The sequence below is a fragment of the Osmia bicornis genome, chromosome 1, assembly GCF_907164935.1.
Source record: "Osmia bicornis bicornis chromosome 1, iOsmBic2.1, whole genome shotgun sequence".
Taxonomy (NCBI): domain Eukaryota; kingdom Metazoa; phylum Arthropoda; class Insecta; order Hymenoptera; family Megachilidae; genus Osmia; species Osmia bicornis.
Window position 1 is genome coordinate 6,570,839 of NC_060216.1, and position 13,090 is coordinate 6,583,928.

The 13,090-nt window shown below is 43.1% G+C and overlaps 1 protein-coding gene across 14 annotated transcripts in view; it reads left to right on the forward strand.

Annotated features, from left to right (window-relative positions):
• LOC114882194 (ryanodine receptor) overlaps positions 1–13,090 on the forward strand; it is a 32,733-nt gene that overhangs the window by 12,198 nt on the left and 7,445 nt on the right. For 2 of the 14 annotated variants that reach the window (XM_046286873.1, XM_046286875.1), the window contains exons 16-42: positions 39–1,147; positions 1,212–1,420; positions 2,266–2,365; positions 3,460–3,658; positions 3,740–4,113; positions 4,200–4,431; positions 4,524–4,544; positions 4,650–4,794; positions 4,911–5,206; positions 5,316–5,849; positions 5,936–6,168; positions 6,241–6,343; positions 6,403–6,573; positions 6,752–6,867; positions 6,940–7,485; positions 7,561–8,379; positions 8,444–8,598; positions 8,684–8,855; positions 9,065–9,085; positions 9,173–9,450; positions 9,527–9,747; positions 9,979–10,069; positions 10,138–10,454; positions 10,533–10,836; positions 10,898–11,072; positions 11,155–11,946; positions 12,027–13,045. In XM_046286873.1, coding sequence (XP_046142829.1) covers positions 39–1,147; positions 1,212–1,420; positions 2,266–2,365; positions 3,460–3,658; positions 3,740–4,113; positions 4,200–4,431; positions 4,524–4,544; positions 4,650–4,794; positions 4,911–5,206; positions 5,316–5,849; positions 5,936–6,168; positions 6,241–6,343; positions 6,403–6,573; positions 6,752–6,867; positions 6,940–7,485; positions 7,561–8,379; positions 8,444–8,598; positions 8,684–8,855; positions 9,065–9,085; positions 9,173–9,450; positions 9,527–9,747; positions 9,979–10,069; positions 10,138–10,454; positions 10,533–10,836; positions 10,898–11,072; positions 11,155–11,946; positions 12,027–13,045 — 8,752 coding nt within the window. Of the gene's footprint in view, positions 1–38; positions 1,148–1,211; positions 1,421–1,753; positions 1,854–2,265; positions 2,366–3,459; positions 3,659–3,739; positions 4,114–4,199; positions 4,432–4,523; positions 4,545–4,649; positions 4,795–4,910; positions 5,207–5,315; positions 5,850–5,935; positions 6,169–6,240; positions 6,344–6,402; positions 6,574–6,751; positions 6,868–6,939; positions 7,486–7,560; positions 8,380–8,443; positions 8,599–8,683; positions 8,856–9,064; positions 9,086–9,172; positions 9,451–9,526; positions 9,748–9,978; positions 10,070–10,137; positions 10,455–10,532; positions 10,837–10,897; positions 11,073–11,154; positions 11,947–12,026; positions 13,046–13,090 lie in introns of all 14 variants that reach the window. The other 12 variants (XM_046286894.1, XM_046286887.1, XM_029199101.2 and 9 more) reach the window with 8 other exon arrangements.

Below are 13,090 nucleotides of genomic sequence, written 5' to 3' on the forward strand. Positions count from 1 at the left end.
AATCAAATTTCTAACTTAATTGTGTCTTTCTTGGATAGGTACATGCCATACCCCGGTGGTGGTGAGAAATGGGGAGGAAACGGCGTTGGCGACGACCTCTATTCGTTCGGTTTCGACGGTGGGTTTTTGTGGACAGGTGGCAGAAGGACCCAAGTGGTCCAGGAGGCCAATGAACCGTACATCAGAAAGAGCGACGTGATCGGTTGTGCGTTAGATTTGACAGTACCCATCATAACTTTTACTTTCAACGGTGCACCCATCATGGGATCCTTCAGAAACTTCAACCTGGATGGCATGTTCTTCCCTGCGATCAGCTGTTCTTCGAAATTGTCCTGCAGATTCCTTTTAGGTGGTGATCACGGTCGACTCAAGTTTCAACCACCTGAAGAATTCTCACCCTTGGTAGAAAGCCTGCTACCTCATCAGATTTTGTCTCTAGACCCCTGCTTCTACTTTGGCAACATGAACAAGGTGGTGTTAGCTGGACCATGGCTGGTCGAAGATGACACTGCTTTTGTTCCTGCGCCCGTTGACACATCGATGATCAATCTACCATCTTACGTTGAACAAATCAGGGACAAATTAGCTGAGAACATTCATGAAATGTGGGCGATGAACAAGATCGAGGCTGGCTGGATCTACGGTGAACACAGAGACGATATGAGGAAGATTCATCCGTGTATCGTTCAGTTCGAACGACTGCCAGCTGCAGAGAAACGTTACGACACTCAGCTGGCTGTGCAGACGTTGAAAACTATTTTGGCACTCGGTTATTACATCACCATGGACAAACCACCGTCTAGAATCAAAACCTTGAGGCTGCCTAACGAACCGTTCCTACAGAGCAGTGGATACAAACCGGCGCCTCTCGATCTTAGCGCCATCACACTCACCCCCAAGATGGAGGAGCTCGTGGATCAATTGGCAGAGAACACTCACAATTTGTGGGCTAAGGAGAGGATAAGTCAAGGTTGGACCTATGGACTGAACGAGGATTCCGAGATGAGACGAAGTCCCCATTTGGTACCTTATCCAAAGGTTGATGAAGCTATCAAGAAAGCTAATCGTGACACAGCAAGCGAAACAGTGAGGACACTATTGGTGTATGGGTATATGTTGGAGCCCCCAACTGGAGAACAACACGAAGGTAAATTCATAGAATCATTATGTAACTGAAATTAATCAAATTAATCATTGAATCCATCTTGTAGCTTTACTACTGGAGGCGAGCAGGCTACGACAATTATACTTCAGGACTTATCGCGTTGAGAAACATTACGCAGTCAGCAGTGGAAAATGGTACTTCGAATTCGAGGTACTCACTGCTGGTCCCATGCGAGTTGGATGGGCGAAAGCGGATTGTATGCCCGGAAGTATGCTGGGAAGCGACGAGAGCACATGGGCATTCGATGGTTACAACGTAAGTGACCATCGAGCATTTTAGCATTTTAATCTTTTGAAGGTGAAGATGAATGAGAATTTTGAGAAACGAGTTGCGTGGAATAAATCATCTATTTCAGACAAATTGAATGGTACTTTACAGTCGACTGTACTGATGATGGTAAGATAGAAACGTCTCTTAATCAAAATGCTATACCACTGTATCACGTTATTTTTAAGTAATTAATTTGAATTACTTCATAAGACTCTATGGCATTTTGATTAAACGTGTAATGTCCTTGAATTGATTTTAAATTGCGCCCCTGTCGAATGTGAAAGGGCCGAAATAATTGATACCCATCGTAAATGTCAGGTAACTAAAGTACACGCCGGTAGCCACGAGCCATTTGGTCACAGATATCAAGTGGGCGATATAGTTGGATGTTTCATTGACGTCGCAGACCGAACGATCAGTAAGAGTCAAGATTTTCCAATAGCCGATCTATAATAGGTCCACTATACTTTCTTTGAGTTTTCTCGTCGCTACTGTTGTCTTTGTCTCTATATGTTCCTTTTCATGTTGACTTGGTTGTTTCTTTTCTTTTGTTCTCTGCGTTTCCTTGTACCAAGGTCGAACGAAATCGATGGAAATTTCACTGAAAAGGTGTGGCTTGACCTTTTTTCTCGATCGCGACGGGATCATTTATCGCAAGAAAATTGTACAGTGTAAAAAAAGAAAAGCAAATAGAGATCTTTCGTTGCTACCCTTTGTTCGTATCTGAAGTATCATCCATTCACGAAGGACTTTGTATCGTTAGATAGTTACCATGGATCGCGTAGAATCACGAGCAAAGTATGTTGAATTGGTGAAATTTTATTTTAAAGGAGGAAAAAGTATACTCGGGCACAGCCGAGACATTTGGCAAACAATGGCAGGTTGGAGACGTTGTCGGGGTTTTCCTGGATCTAATTGACCGAACGATTAGTAAGACGGAATCTTTAAACGAACGCTTCAGCTGCCATTTAATTACAAGCTATTACGTACACATAGAATTTGATCCAAGAGATAGATTACTGGATACAGAAATTGCAAACACGAATATGCACGTAAAGATTCCATATCAACCATATTTTATAATTGAATAAAACCGGAATTTTGACGTTTCTTTTTTTTTCACGAATTCGTTTTCAGTTTACCCGAAAAATGTAATTTACGACATTAATCGTCGCGTCATAATTTGTACAGCCGATGCGAGTGTTGTTTTGCTTGATCATCCAAATTTTGCAAGAGAAGTGAATCTACTTCTGATAATCGCTTTTGCAAAACGAGCAAGTATTCGCTGTTGTAAATTATTCTCTCTCTCTCTCTCTCTGTCATATCATCGCAGCAACGCTTTCATGTACATATTTGTTGAAGTCTCGTCGCACAATCAACCTACATATCATGGTGTTTTTTAATAAAATCGCAGTGGTATCATGTCTGTCTATTGTATATTTTCTTTTGTTTTTTTCGTATCCAGTATTCTACTCAGTGTTGTGCTGTCAGATGCTTTCACATTTCATCTAATTCATATTTATTAATCATTAATTAAATATGATTCCAAATTACTGCAAGATTATTCAGAAATTTACTACAAATAACAATGGATGGTTTTGAGGGAACGCGCCTTCGCAATGTATTTACACCTTTCTATTTCTTCGTCACAATTTTCCTATAAATTTTATTCATTAATTGTTTTTTTATTAAAATTTCTAGAAACAATTTCACCTTACGTTTGTGTTCAAATATTTCACATCACTTTCTGTCACTACTGTATGCATGCATAACGTTTCACTGAAATGATTTTCGCACCTGCTTTCGCATAGTTGTATATAATTGTATTATATTTATATGTATTCAAGATTGTTGCTCGATAGTTAATTGTACAATGCTTCAGTATCTCGTCACTGAGTTTTCAGATTCCTAACTTAAATAATCACCAGCCTTGTCGAAATTAATGTTTGTAGTATTGAAAGTATATCTTTATCCGATGAATCGTTCTTTTGCTAGTAATATTTACAATAAACTTCATTATCCAGGCTTTTCTCTGAATGGAGAATTGTTAATGGATGCACTCGGTGGCGAAACATCGTTCGCGGACGTGCAAGGGGACTCTTTTGTCCCAGCTTTCACACTTGGTGTCGGACAGAGGGCAAAGTTAACTTTTGGTCAGGATGTGAACACCCTGAAGTTCTTTACGACCTGCGGTTTGCAAGAAGGATACGAGCCATTTTGCGTGTACGTAAATACATAAGCGCCAATATCATTGAATGCGTTCACTGTTCAATTAATGAATCAACATCGCTTTAATCATATCAGGAATATGAATCGACCGGTTACCTACTGGTACACGAAGGATCAACCGATCTTCGAGAACACAGACGACATGGCTGACACCAGGATAGATGTAGCCCGAATTCCAGCTGGTTCTGACACTCCGCCGTGCTTAAAGATCTCCCATAACACGTTTGAAACCATGGAGAAAGCGAACTGGGAATTTCTACGGTTATCCTTGCCAGTTATCTGCCAATCGACCTTCGTCTCCGAAAGCGAAAAGTTACGAAGATGGCAGGAAATTAAAATGCGACAGAACAGATTATTGTCTGAACAGGTGGAACAATCGCAACAAGCCGCACCTTCTGCCCACATGGAGCAGATCATGAGATCTGGTTTCAGTATGAGCGACATCAAAGGTTGACATTCTTTAATGACGTTAATTTGTCTAAATACGACGAGAACGAATTTGATCACCATCCATTTGAAATTCTATTCATTTTAGGATTACAGAGGAACTACTCGGAGGATGCGGTCGAGGCTGATGAAATGATGAAGGAATCACCGCTTCCAATGCAAAGGAACAAACCTGCGAGACCACCCAGAAAAGGATCTGTTTATGGATCACGGCAAGGAAACATGGAGAACGCCATCAGCGAAGTCGATATGAATGGATATGGCGACATGAACGGCGACGTGAAGGATGACAAGAAGAAACGAGGGCGTTCGCCATTCCGGTTAGTATTTCAATTCAATTTCTTCTACAAGCTTGTATAAGCTATGTCCGATATGAACAAACTCTGATATCTAATCTTGTTAACAATCTTAGCAAAGACACAGAGGATGCCTCGTAAGTTAAATTAATCAACCGTGATCCATCAAATCGATTCAAACTTCCTTGGTAACGAATCCTTGCATCTATTGAACAAAATAATTTCTCAAATAAATTTTTTAGGTTCTTCTCGCGTAAAGCGAAGTCTCCGGATGCGAAAGCGAAAACGCCCGAACCACCTGTACGATCCGACGTGTCCGACAAAAGCACCAAGACCTTACCGATGAACAAAGCAAGTAGTCGGCCTCCCCAAGTTCGCATATCAAATGTAAAAACACTTATTTTATTTATTTATTGATTTGTCTGTCATTGTCCAATTGTGTCATTTCATACAGTCATTGCCCATTCAAGTACACCGAGTGAATGAATCACTGTTTTCCACAGACGGATTTGAAGGTAGTGCCACCACAGATCCCAGAACGCAACGCACCAAAAGCAATGTCGGTTCTCAGTGGATCCGGGGTCGAGTCGATCGGAAACGAAATATACGACGCGGAATGCTTAAAACTGATGAACGAATACTTCTACGGAGTGAGGATTTTTCCTGGACAGGATCCAACTCACGTATACGTTGGTTGGGTCACTTCTCAGTATCATTTGCACACGAAGGACTTTAATTTGTCCCGCGTGAGAAAGGGCTCTGTCGTTATCACCGACGATTATGAACGTCCAGTAGAACAGTACGTCCTAATGCTATGTTCAATCTTTAGAATTAATTTCTAGAATTCAGAAGATATCGTGTCATTCAAATGATAGAGCATAGATGAAGAAAATATGATTGAATTTCAGGGTCGATAGACAGAGTTGCTACATGGTGAGAGCAGACGAGCTATATAACGAGGTAACGCAGGACGCATCCGGCAAAGGTGCGTCTCAAGGAATGTTCGTGGGTTGTTTCGTGGACACAGCGACAGGCTGGGTCTCCTTCACCTGCGAGGGCAAGGAAACCAGCCACAAATTCCGGATGGAACCCGACACGAAATTGTTCCCTGCTATCTTCGTTGAAGCTACCAGCAAGGAAATCCTTCAGATCGAACTAGGAAGAACTTCCACGACCTTACCACTGTCTGCTGCGGTGTTACAAAATTCAGAACGCCATGTAATACCACAATTTCCACCTAGATTGAAGGTGCAATGTCTGAAGCCTCATCAATGGGCTAGAGTACCCAATCAGTCGCTCCAAGTACACGCCTTGAAATTGTCAGATATCAGAGGTTGGTCGATGTTGTGCGAAGATGCGATATCAATGCTAGCTTTGCACATTCCTGAAGAGGACAGGTGTATAGATATCTTGGAACTCATAGAAATGGACAAACTGCTCAGGTAAAATTACGTTTCTTTCTCTACGAAGCATAGTGTACTCTGTTCGAAAGTAATTCTCAAGATTGGGATTTGTTCAATGTTCACAGCTTCCACGCCCACACTTTGACACTGTACGCGGCCCTCTGTTATCAGTCAAATTATAGAGCAGCCCACGCTCTATGTCAACACGTCGATCAAAAACAATTACTATACGCAATTCGAGCGGAATACATGTCCGGGCCCCTACGACAAGGATTCTACGATTTGCTAATCGCTTTGCATCTCGAATCACACGCGACCACGATGGAAGTGTGCAAGAACGAATACATTATTCCTTTAGGTACGTTCTGGAAGCTACGATATTCAAATGCAACGAAGATTCATGGATCTAAGATTGTTTCTTCTGCAACAGGTCAAGAGCTGAAGGACTTGTACGAAGACGAAGAAATGAAGCACAGCCTCAGGTACCTGGAAACCGAGTCCGTTCGTCCTCAAATGAAAATGACGGATATCAGGTAAGTAATTACACATCCGAAGTTACACATGAACACTATGACTAATGGTCGACATCAAGGGAAATTCCTTCTAGCGATCAAACGATCGAGAACATAAGGAGCCTCTACAGCCCTCATTTCCCCTTGGACGTCGTGAGGGATTACGTGATGATGGCCTTGAACGAGGCCGTCGAAGTGAATCAAGTTCACAACCGAGATCCTATCGGTGGCAGCAACGAGAATCTATTCCTGTATGTAATATCACGATACGCACGTGCACGCCTGAGCTGCTCTACGCACTTTATGTCTTCGTCAACGATAATGTGAACGAAAGAAGAAGAATGCTAACAGGATATTTTGCACTGCTTGCTGATGCACTTTTCCATCTCTTCGCAAACCGTGTATTTAAATAATTGTTGTTCATTCCAGGCCACTTTTGAAGCTCGTCGATAGGTTACTCTTGGTGGGTATGCTGAGGAACGAGGATATCATGAAGCTTTTAATCATGATTCATCCTGAAACGTGGGACCCGACGTTTGACAAAGGTAGGTACCATCTTTTGATCAACGCGTTTGCTACCGGCATTTAATTTACAACGCGTGGATGAAAAATTGCAGAAGGTAAAGACGAACACAAGAAGGGATTGCTACATATGAAGATGGCAGAGGGAGCGAAGTTACAGATGTGCTATCTTCTTCATCATCTGAACGACATCCAGCTTCGTCATCGCGTCGAATCGATAATCGGCTTCAGCCACGACTTCGTCGGCGATCTGCAGTCCGATCAACTTCGTCGTTACATCGAGATCAAACAATCTGATCTGCCATCGGCTGTGGCGGCGAAGAAGACCAGAGAATTCAGGTGTCCGCCTCGCGAGCAGATGAACGCGATTTTAAGCTTCAAAAACATGGAATCCGCGGACGATCCTGACAACATTCCTTGCGGAGAGGATCTGATAAACCGAATGAACGAGTTCCATAACAATCTCATGTCTTACGTATCTCTGCACGCTCTTCAGGAGGCGGCCGATGCTGAGAACGAGCCTATAGAAGAAGTTCAGAAACCTGGCGCCATAAAGAGGCTGTTCAACTTCATTAACGCGGTGAAAGAACTCGAAGAGGAACCCAAACCGGAACCGGAACCACAGAGAAAAACTCCAGAAGGTAAAGTTACATCCTAAAGTTTCTAGATGTTCATGAATATCACCTAGACTAGCAAAGTGTATTTTTATTTCGCAGAGGTGTTCCGTAAGGTGCTGATAAAAACAATCGTCAACTGGGCTGAAGAATCACAAATCGAGACACCAAAGTTGGTTCGAGAGATGTTTAGCCTCTTAGTTCGTCAATATGACACCGTTGGCGAGCTAATTAGAGCCTTAGAAAAAACTTATGTGATTAACAGTAAGACAAGGGACGATGTCGCCCTGATGTGGGTCGGTTTGAGCCAGATTCGTGCTTTACTACCCGTGCAAATGTCTCAAGAAGAGGAGGAACTAGTCAGAGAACGACTCTGGAAGCTGGTGAACAATCACACGTTCTTCCAGCATCCAGATTTAATCAGAGTCCTAAGAATTCACGAAAATGTGATGGCGATCATGATGAACACCTTAGGTAGACGAGCACAGGCACAATCTGACGCTCAAACTCAGCCTCAAACAACTGAAGGCGAACCAGCTTCGAAAGAAAAGGATACATCTCACGAGATGGTTGTAGCCTGCTGTAGATTCCTGTGCTACTTCTGTCGTACATCCAGACAGAATCAGAAGGCCATGTTCGATCACTTCGACTTCCTACTGGAAAACAGTAACATCTTGTTGTCAAGACCATCTTTGAGGGGCTCGACGCCATTGGACGTGGCTTATTCGTCTCTTATGGAGAACACAGAACTAGCTTTGGCTCTCAGAGAACACTATCTCGAAAAGATTGCCATCTATCTGTCTCGTTGTGGTTTGCAATCGAATTCTGAACTGGTGGAGAAAGGTTATCCTGATCTGGGATGGGATCCAGTGGAAGGTGAACGATACTTGGACTTTTTGAGATTCTGCGTGTGGGTGAACGGTAAGTTTTTTAGTAAAAGTTTGTAAGAGTTTCGAGTGTTAACGATTGGTGGATGATTTTTTAGGTGAAAGTGTGGAAGAAAATGCCAACCTGGTGATACGTTTGCTGATCAGAAGACCGGAATGTTTGGGACCTGCACTTCGGGGCGAAGGTGAAGGGTTGTTGAGGGCCATTATAGACGCCAATAAAATGTCTGAACGCATCGCTGACCGACGACAAGTAAGATCTATACATATAGAAATTTTCAACCCTACATTGCAGGATGGTACTCAGTCTTACGTCAACTTAATTTATTAAAAAATAGGTACACGACGAAGCCGAGGGCACAGCGAGCGTGATGCAATTCGAGCATCCCCTTCCGGAATCAGACGACGACGAAGACTACATAGACACAGGAGCTGCGATCCTGAACTTTTATTGTACTTTGGTCGATCTCTTAGGCCGTTGCGCTCCAGATTCTTCTGTTATCGAACAAGGTAAGTGTCATCGGCACTATCAATCACGACTTCACTTCTTCCTCGCGAGTATCATCGCTCGATAAAAAAGACTCACTTTGTTATTTGAACGAACGAAAGAAACACGATACATCTTCATAGTCAAAGCACTTCATAATTCCACAATAAATCGTAATTCAAAAAGAACACGATTTATCTAATAAGAGTGTTTATTTTTTGACGAGCAACAGAGGCTTCTACAGAATCCGTTGGTAATATACACGAAATGAAACTATCCTTTCTATGTAATTGTAAGAATTTCATCAACTCGTAAAGTTCAAATGAAATATGTTTTTCAGGGAAGAACGAGTCTCTACGAGCGAGGGCCATTTTACGATCCCTGGTACCATTGGATGATCTACAGGGTGTTTTATCGTTGAGATTCACTCTGTTGAACCCAGCAGCTGGTGAAGAGAAACCAAAAAGCGATATGCCATCGGGTTTAATCCCGGGGCACAAGCAAAGCGTCGTACTGTTTCTGGAACGCGTTTATGGCATCGAAACGAGGGAGCTGTTCTTCAAGATACTCGAGGAAGCTTTCTTGCCCGATCTTAGAGCTGCCACCATGCTCGATAGAGTAAGTCGATGAAAATTAACATTTACGATTAGACACGAATGGAATCATAAATTTTTAATTTCAATTTTCGATTCAGAACGATGGCTACGAGTCTGACATGGCATTGGCGATGAACCGTTACATTGGAAACAGTATTCTACCTCTACTGATCAAGCATTCCAAGTTTTATAACGAGGCAGATAATTACGCTAGCCTCCTTGATGCCACACTGCACACTGTCTACAGATTGAGCAAGAACAGGATGCTGACGAAAGGTCAACGTGAAGCCGTATCGGACTTCCTCGTGGCATTGACCAGGTAAGCACGATTGTTCACGACGTATCGATAAGATGATTAACGGAATCGTTTTGTTGCTTAACAAGAGACGTCCACGAGTTAAATGTCTCGTAAGTCCTATTACCACTACCTTAAATCGCTAATTCTCGCCTCTTAATAAATCGCAGTAAAAATCGTAGTAAAAATCGCTTTAAGAATAATTCACGTTTCATCCGGATAAATAATTGTTCTCGAATCTAATTTTCTGTTTAGCCAAATGCAACCAAGCATGCTGTTGAAACTGCTTCGAAAGTTGACCGTAGACGTGTCCAAACTGTCTGAATACACGACCGTCGCTCTCAGAGTAAGTAATTTGACTGAATAAAACTCTCCTTTTACGAAATGGAGATGAATCGTGATTTTCTACAACAGTTGTTGACCCTGCACTACGATCGGTGCGCTAAATATTATGGGTCAACCGGTGGACAAGGAGCATACGGTGCATCGAGCGACGAAGAGAAACGTCTAACCATGGTGCTCTTCAGCAACATATTCGACTCGTTGTCCAAGATGGATTACGATCCAGAATTATTCGGGAAAGCCTTACCTTGTCTCACAGCCATCGGTTGTGCCCTGCCACCTGATTACTCGTTGTCCAAAAACTATGACGACGAATGGTACGGAAGTAAATCAGCATCCACGCAGTCGCCTGATGGTCCTTACAATCCTCAGCCAATCAACACCTCGAGGTATTACAACTTCCTGGAACCGAATGAAAAATAATTTAAATTTCTAGAAATTAATGATTTTTTAAATATTTTATGCAGTGTGGTCCTCAACAACGATCTAAATCAGATAGTACAAAAGTTCTCGGAACATTATCACGATGCTTGGGCCAGTCGTAAACAAGAGAATGGTTGGACTTATGGGGAACAATGGTCTGAAATCAATAAGACTCACCCAAGATTGAAACCTTATAACATGCTGAACGATTATGAGAGAGAACGTTATAAGGAACCGGTTAGAGAGAGTTTGAAAGCATTGTTGGCTATAGGATGGAGCGTCGAACACGCGGAAGTGGATGTATCTTCAACGAATCGTAGTTCCATGAGGAGATCATCGAAAAGTCAGGTAAATATGTAGAAGAAAGCAAGTGTAGATGATTTTTACAGTTCACTAGCTTGTGGACTAGGTTGTTGCCACAATGTTTCAGAGTGATTCGGGAAATCCGTTCAACTACAATCCTCATCCGGTGGACATGACCAACCTGACGCTCAGCAGAGAAATGCAGAACATGGCCGAACGTCTGGCGGACAATGCACATGATATATGGGCGAAGAAGAAGAAGGAAGAGCTCATAACTTGTGGTTCGTGTTAATCGAACAAATTAACCCCGTATCTTAAAATTAACAAAACAAATTGGAATTGAGCGATTTATGTCGTCAACAGGTGGCGGCATTCATCCTCAATTGGTACCATACGATTTGCTGACTGACAAGGAGAAACGAAAGGACCGGGAACGTTCTCAGGAATTCCTCAAGTATCTACAGTATCAAGGTTACAAGCTCCACAAGCCGAATCGAGGAGGAGAGTCTGAAGTTGCCACAGCTGGGGCGTCAGTGGAATTACGGTTCGCCTATTCGTTACTGGAGAAACTGATAGCCTACTTGGACAAGGCTACCATCAACATGAAGCTGTTGAAACCGTCCGACACGTTCAGCCGAAGGAACAGCTTCAAGACGTCCACGCGAGACATCAAGTTCTTCAGCAAAGTCGTGCTACCGTTGATGGAGAAGTACTTCAGCACGCACAGGAATTACTTCATCGCCGTGGCCACAGCCACGAACAACGTCGGAGCTGCGTCGTTGAAGGAGAAGGAAATGGTAGCAGCTCTGTTCTGCAAATTGGCTAGTCTCTTGAGATCCAGGTTGGCCGCTTTCGGACCAGACGTCAGGATCACCGTCAGATGTCTTCAAGTCTTGGTCAAGGGCATAGACGCGAAGAGTTTGGTAAAGAATTGTCCCGAGTTCATCAGAACCTCTATGCTGACCTTCTTCAACAACACCGCGGACGATCTGGGACACACGATCCTGAATCTTCAAGAAGGAAAATACAGCCATCTGAGAGGTACCCATTTGAAAACTTCGACGTCCTTGTCGTACATCAACAGCGTCGTTCTACCAGTACTCACAGCCATGTTTGATCATCTGGCTGCTTGCGAATATGGCAGTGACTTGTTGCGTAAGTAAACAGTTATCAAACCGGATTTATTTACCATCCATGATAGACAAGAGTTAATTCGTCTACTTTTCTTTTAACAGTGGACGAAATTCAAGTGGCATCGTACAAGATGCTGGCGTCTCTGTACACTCTCGGTGTAGACTCTTCCCTGACGCACGACAGGAAGTACTTGAAGACAGAGATCGAACGTAACAAGCCTAACTTAGGCTCTTGTCTGGGTGCTTTCTCCAGCTGCTTCCCAGTGGCCTTTCTGGAGCCTCATTTGAACAAACACAATCAGTTTTCTCTTCTAAATCGAATCGCTGATCATTCCTTGGAGGCGCAGGACATCATGACGAAGATGGAGTCGAGCATGCCCACCCTGGAGACGATTCTAACAGAGGTCGACCAGTTTGTGGAATCCGACAAAACCTATAACGATCTTCCTCACGTAGTTGACGTGATTCTTCCTCTACTTTGCTCTTACTTGCCCTTCTGGTGGGCTCAAGGTCCAGACAACGTAAATCCAACCGAGGGAACTTACGTTAGCATGGTCACTAGCGATCACATGAACCAGCTATTGAAAAATGTTCTCAAATTGATCAAGAAGAACATCGGCAACGAGAATGCTCCCTGGATGACTCGTATCGCTGCCTACACCCAACAGATCATCATCAACTCTTCGGAAGAGTTACTGAAAGATCCTTTCTTGCCACTTGCTGAACGAGTTAGAAAACGTACGGATAATATGTTCCACAAAGAAGAGTCCCTTCGTGGTTTCATCAAATCGTCGACCGATGACACGTCACAAGTTGAAGCACAGATTCAAGAGGACTGGCAACTTCTGGTTCGCGATATATACTCGTTCTATCCTCTGTTGATCAAGTACGTTGATCTGCAGAGGAATCATTGGCTCAGAAACAACATTCCTGAAGCGGAGGATCTTTACAACCACGTGGCCGCGATATTTAACATCTGGTCTAAATCGCAGTACTTTTTGCGCGAGGAACAGAATTTCATATCAGCGAACGAGATTGATAACATGGTGCTGATCATGCCTACAGCGACTAGGAGACCTACTACCATTTCGGATGGAACCGCACCTTCTGGTGGAGGCAAGGTTAGTAACGAATGGTAGCCATTTATGTTTAGAGAGCATTCCTTA